The 6,000-nt window shown below is 51.2% G+C and overlaps 2 protein-coding genes across 2 annotated transcripts in view; one reads left to right on the top strand and one right to left on the bottom strand.

The window, feature by feature from the left end:
* Window positions 1-736: 736 nt before the first annotated feature.
* On the top strand, window positions 737-2,817 carry NKX2-8 (NK2 homeobox 8). Its single transcript, XM_014889775.2, has 2 exons — window positions 737-1,195; window positions 2,273-2,817. The coding sequence occupies exons 1-2, from the start codon at window positions 1,030-1,032 to the stop codon at window positions 2,815-2,817; spliced, it is 711 nt and encodes a 236-aa protein (XP_014745261.1). The 5' UTR covers window positions 737-1,029.
* A 616-nt stretch (window positions 2,818-3,433) lies between these two features.
* LOC148223365 (uncharacterized) overlaps window positions 3,434-6,000 on the bottom strand; it is a 46,590-nt gene continuing 44,023 nt past the window's right edge. Inside the window, exons 2-4 of the mRNA XM_088167303.1 lie at window positions 5,050-5,130; window positions 3,740-3,830; window positions 3,434-3,542 (exon numbers count right to left, since the gene is read on the bottom strand). Of these exons, the coding sequence (XP_088023429.1) occupies window positions 3,453-3,542; window positions 3,740-3,830; window positions 5,050-5,130 (262 nt within the window). The 3' untranslated portion in view covers window positions 3,434-3,452. The remainder of the gene's footprint in view (window positions 3,543-3,739; window positions 3,831-5,049; window positions 5,131-6,000) is intronic.

The raw sequence follows: 6,000 nt of genomic DNA, 5'->3' as shown, positions 1-6,000 counted from the left end.
TCTTTTCTCCCTCTCCCCAGCTGGAGTCGTTTCAGTCACTCACACACCCCGCCCAAGGGGATATTCCCTGGGTTAGTACAACGCAAACTGGTGATTAAAAAAAAAAAAAAAAAAACAACAAAAAACACCCCTACCCCTCTTCCGACTCTTCCTTATGGACCGAGTATGCCAAGCTCCCGCCATTATCTTTCTCGAGAAAAAGATGCACCTTCCATCTACCATGCCCAGGAGACGCAAAAAACCCCATTCCAGAGATCCCATTCCTTAATGCACACACCCGCCAGCCTTTCTCGCCGACAGCTCAGCCGAGGTGTGAAAAGTGCCCTGTTGAGGGTAGGAAACCTGCCAACAACAAAAAGAGAATTTGAGGTAGCACTGCAAACAGCCCGGCAAATAAAAAAAATAATGACTTAAATTCCTTCCAGATTTAAAGAAAGAGGCAAGAGAGGGGGGAAATAAAGAAGGAGAAGTAGGGAGGGGGCTCTCGGCATGCTCTGCGGATGTCCTGGGAGGATTCACTTTGTCTGCGGATAGAAGGGACGCTGGTGGCTTCGGTGGCGGATGGAGGGGGGTGGTTGTTGGTCATCCACATGCCACCCAAGATGTTATTCACTGCTAACAATTACCATTATCTGTCCCCACTTTTGGCTAATCAGACAGAATATGTAATGATGACGCCTGTTTCCTGCTGTCTTTGGGAGGTAACGGGTTATTCTCTCATGGGGGTGGCGGGAGGGGGGGTTACACCTACTCCCATTAGGGCTTTAGCACTTGACTAATTCAGGTACTTAGCATCCTATAGACAGGGACGGTTTGAAAGCAGGCAGTGTTTGCAGTGGGGAGGACTGTTTATATAAACAGGACACCTCTGTAAACGACACTAATATTTGGGGTTAGGTGGCGATGGAAAGGAAGGTCCTCTTGAACCGAGAGATTCCCCAGTAACTGGACACAATCCTTTCCTCGCAGCTTTTAAGGAAGGGGGTTCGGTTTGGGGTGAGATTTTTTGGGGGGTGTACACAACCTACCATGGCCACATCTGGCAGGATCAGTTTTACAGTGAGGAGCATTTTGGATTTACCAGAGCAGGATGCTAATAGCGTAAAGCAAGCCTCTGAACATCACCACTCTGCGGAGAACTACACCGGCTCGCCGTATCGAGGGTGGATAGAAACAGACAGAAATCACTATCCCTGTGAGTATAAAACAGACAGGAATTCTCCATCATGGCAAAATTATCTTTTATTTATTTCCCCCTTCCTTTGAGGAAGATGCGAAGCAGCGAATTGACAGTGTACATAGCCTACAGGATCGGGGGAATACGGGCTGGGAATTTAAAAAAATATTACTGAATCGCAACAACGGAACAGCAGAAATGCCCCTGCCACTATCTTAAGATAGAAAAGAGGGTTTGGTTTTGTTGTAGGTTATTTTGGGAGGTTTTGGGAGGGTTTTTTTGGTAAGTCTGTGCATGTTCCCAGCTACGTCAGAAACCAAAGCCTCAGGCTGTGTCCACCTCTCTCTGGGCGTTTATCGTTTAAGCCCAGTTTCTGGATTATTTTTTTACCCCCGTTTCACTGTTGCAAGAAATCCTGTCTTTTTGTGCTGAAGGGTTTGAGGCCGCTCCACGCTCCGCAGAGGAAAGCTGAGCACTCCCGTGCCTCGCCTCCCCGATCTGCCGCGGAGCGCCCTGCGCGCCACCGCCCAGATCCACGCACCTGCCGCTGCCGGGCAGGCTGCAGTTCGCAAGCCCAGCTGTGCAGCACATTGGTCGCACCTCGCACACATAAATTGTGCCGCAGATAACGCGGCGTTTATCGTATACCTGTGTGTGCGCAGGGAGAGATCGTCCTTTGAATGGGTGCGGGAACACCACCGGGATAAGTTAAATAGTAAGGTAATAGAGCTGCTAGTGAAGAGCAGTTATGAGAGGACCAGGCAGTCCTATATTCTCTTTCAGTAGCCGGGGAACACGAGGGCTGGCAGCCCGCAATCCCCGGGCTATGCGCGGTGGAGCGGCCGTGCCTCTGAGGGGATTGCCGGCAAAAGCGGGTCACCCACGGGAGGACAGTCCTTTCCATCCCGTGGGCTAGGTTTAATGTATTCCTGGGGTTAGCTCACATCTCTCGTTGACTGTTGGGATTAATCCGGCACGGTAGACAGCCGGGGATCTCCCTGCGAGAGGTGTTTCAGCTCTCAGCGGCCTCCTCGATGCCTGCCTCGCTCCCCGGCCCCGGCTGCTCCCTCTCTCTAACCCACTCGCTGTCCCCAGCTTCCGACGAGAGCGGCCCGGAGATGAGCTTGCCCGACTCCACCCAAAGGTCGCTCCCCGCCCGCGGCTCGGAGGCCGAGGAGAAGAAGAAGAAGCGGCGGGTGCTCTTCTCCAAGGCGCAGACGCTGGAGCTGGAGCGGCGGTTCCGGCAGCAGCGATACCTTTCGGCGCCGGAGCGGGAGCAGCTAGCCCGGCTGCTCAGCCTCACCCCCACACAGGTGAAGATCTGGTTCCAGAACCACCGCTACAAGATGAAGAGGGCGCGAAGCGAGGGCCCCGGCAGCCCCCAGCCGCGCCCGCCCGCCCTGCTGCGCCGGGTGGTGGTGCCGGTCCTGGTGCGGGACGGGGAGCCCTGCCGCGGCTGCCCCGCCAGTCCACCGGCGCCCACGGCACGCCCCAAGCTGGGCTGCGCCCTGGCGGGATGCAGCGCCCAGGCCGCCCTCGCCCTACAGGGCTACCGAGCCTGCCCGCCCTCCGCCGCCCTCGGCGTCTTCCCCGCGTACCAGCACTTAGCGCATCCCGCCGTCGTCTCCTGGGGATGGTGACAGCGGCACTTAGCCCTCTGGGGCCGGACTCATCCCACGGGCGCGGGGCGGCCCGCCCCAGCCCCGGGCTGTAGCGCGGGGAAGCTGCGGGGCACCGCGCGGTCGGGCCCGGGCGGGCCGGGCGGCGGAGCGCGGCTCCGGGGCGGCGGCAGCCCGGGACGAAGCTGGCCGGGGCCACGCTCCCCTACGCCGGCCTCACCCGAGGGCGAGGATGCCGCGTGAGGAGCGAATTTTGTAAAACTCTGCTCCTCCTCCTCCCGTTCGAAAGATTCCTTGTTAAAAATTAATGATCAGCTTAGCGACCTAGTGTACTTTAAAATAGCTGACTCTCCCAGTGACTAATAAAATGATTTTCGGCAAATAAGTTTTTCCCGGCGGAGAAGTGTAGTTGTGACGATTCGAAACGATTATTGTTTCGTAGGATTGCCTCCTGTGCTATAAAATCTTAAATACTTGTCTCGATAGCTCCAGTCGAATTTGACTTTCAAGTTCGTTTATTTTATTCATATGAGCCGGTAAACGGCAAATAAATTTTGCTGCAAGCATCTCACTGTAAACGCGGTGATAATTCCTGCGGGAAGCGTGAGCCGGGAGTCTCCCGCTCTGGAGACCTCTGCTCCCCACGGCTTTGCGTTTCAAGCGGCGATGTCTTCCACAGAGACATTAAGGCAGGATCCAGAATTAAGGCAATCTTTCCGATAGCCCGAAACCGTTCCAAATTTCGACTGGGAAAGGATAGCCAAGAAAATTATGTTTTAAAATTATTTGATATACTGCCGATTTTATTACTTCGGGGTTAAAATAATAACATATATTTTTTGCCAACCACCAATGGGGGAAAAGCCCTAAAATCCCCTCCAGAGCTAAACCTAGGTCCCTGAAATATGGACTAGACTGGCTGCTTCCAACCCTCCGACAGTACCTGCGGACCACGAACGGAGGGAATATTTGGGGCAAAGACCCCACGGGGACTGATGCAGACAACGCCGAGGAAAAGGTCGACGGAAAGGGACCTGCAAAAGATATTTCAGTGGGGATTTTATTATACTATTTTTTTATTTATTCCCTGGAAGGGGATAATTTTGGATGAAGTGTGCTCCTGGGATGTGGTACGCTGCCTTCACATGCTGGGGAGCCCAGGAGAGCGAAGCTGGGAGGTGCTGCTGATGCCGTGGCGGATGAGGAGGCAACCAAAAGCACACACCGGTTTCCGTGGGTGATTTTGGCCGCCTCCCCTGCCAGAATGGCCCCACTCTCCTCCCAGCCCTACCATATACAGGGATTCGCACCCTCCACCTGGGCGGCTCGGTGTCGCCTCTGTCCTCGGTGTGGGAGGATCAGACCCAGCTACAGCGCAGGACAGGCTGGGGAGAAGGAAGGGACGCCAGTTCTCCCACCTACATTCCCTTCCCTGCTTGGACAGGGAGCCGTGTGCCAAGACGGGGGCGCAGAGCGGATCAGGCCTCTGGGCTGTGCAGGAAGGACCTGGGGAAACATAGCTTCTGTGTCACCTGGGTTTGGTTTTATTGTTTGGTTGGTTGTTGGGTTTTGATTTTTTGTTGTTGTTGTCTTTCCCCCGCCCCTTTCCCTTTATTTTTCCTCCTGCCATCCGAAATCTCTTTTTTTTTCGTCTCAGCTGCTGGCCACCTTGTCTCCCATATGGATGGGGTTATCTTAGAAGAATCTCCCAGAGAATCGCTCCTTAAACCTCCTTTTGTCTTGGAGGTTGAAAAGAGCATTGTTGTGCATGAAAAGGACCTAGACAAAATCCGCACTGTTTCAATTCAGGACTGTTTAATCAGTCCCTAGTGACAATTTTATGGGTTTTAGGCGGTACAATAGCATCTTTTAAAACCTTGTGGCCTTCATGAAAACAAAGGGCTTGAATTTTATGGGCTTACAACTCCAATTAGAACAGTGCCAATGTGTATGGGAGATTATCAAATTTGTATCATAAAACCCCTCTATAATAAATGATTACTGGAAGCTGGGGAGGGGCGGAGGGGAGAAAGGACCCAGACTTCAAGCAATGGACTTTGTCGTACATAGTTTTAAAAGTACAGATGCTGCCCTCTATTTTAACCCTTTGCGACCCAGCTACGCAGCAGGATAATCTGTGGAACTAGTGTGATAACGTCATTAGAAAAGGAAACAAAGACAACGGGACCAGACTGCTCCTCCTCAGCACAAATCTACCCTCTGTCAGCTTGCCGAGTGTTTGCAGCATCTCACCTGGAAGGGTCCTTCTCCAGCTCCTCGCTCATCTGAACTGCTGTCCTGTCCAGGAACCCACACACAGCTATTAGGAAGGTTCTGTAAAATAGGAGGGCCTCCTTAAATTCCTGCTTTTGTGAGCTACTGTACATCCAGGCAAAGACAGGGGATGTCCCTTCCCAATCTCAGGTTGCTGGGATTTTCTCTGATCACCGGCTGCAATGTTACTTGATGTGGGTTTCTTCACAAAAATGTGCGATTTGTGTGTTGTCTTTTACCAAATCTAGGGAATGGGAAAGGTGCAATTCCCAGGCACTGGCAAAGTGCTCTTGCAGGATGAGTGAAGTCATCTCAGCGTGGGTGCAGGGAAGATGGCAGAGTCATCAAGCATGGAGAAAAGCACCCCCTTATTTTAATGCATCCAAGTAGAAAGAAGAATGTATTAAATAATGAGACAATTCAATAGTCTATGGAGATTTACAGTAAAGAAAAAGTCTTGTGAAGAGGATAGGGTGGGACTGAAAATATTTTTTTCTGACAGAAACAAATTAATCTGTTTAAATTTTAAGTGCATTTATCAAGGAAAATAGTTAACTTTACCAATGGTTAAGCTGTGTCTAGGAGATATTTAACAAATGCCATATCAGCTTTAGGGCAAGAGAAACGTAGAACCTTTCAGTGTATTTTCTGTTACTTTGACTTGTTTTTTGATAAAGCACGAAATCTTCTCAGTTGCTGGTTTGGATTTTTTTGCCTCCTCTTCAAAGGGGTGAATGCACAGTTTCTGCCTTTTCTATTTCTTTTTCCCCACCAGGTCTCATTGTTACTTTCACCGTGCAAACAGGCCTGTGAATTTCACTGAGACTAATGAATAAGCTTACCATGATCAAGACCTAATGCCATCTTCAGCTAATGAAAAACATTGCTAACATCTACAAACATATTCCAGGGCTCTTTATTCTTAGTCAG

Source organism: Sturnus vulgaris, chromosome 6, assembly GCF_052056855.1.
Source record: "Sturnus vulgaris isolate bStuVul1 chromosome 6, bStuVul1.hap1, whole genome shotgun sequence".
Taxonomy (NCBI): Eukaryota; Metazoa; Chordata; class Aves; order Passeriformes; family Sturnidae; genus Sturnus; species Sturnus vulgaris.
Note: the sequence above shows the minus strand (reverse complement) of the source record. Positions and strands in the feature narration are given on the sequence as shown.

Bases quoted from the DNA above. Each gene is read 5' to 3' on its own strand.
- NKX2-8 (XM_014889775.2), top strand. From the start codon at position 1,030: ATGGCCACATCTGGCAGGATCAGTTTTACAGTGAGGAGCATTTTGGAT. The intron at 1,196-2,272 runs GTGAGTATAAAA...CGCTGTCCCCAG, and splicing joins AGACAGAAATCACTATCCCT to CTTCCGACGAGAGCGGCCCG.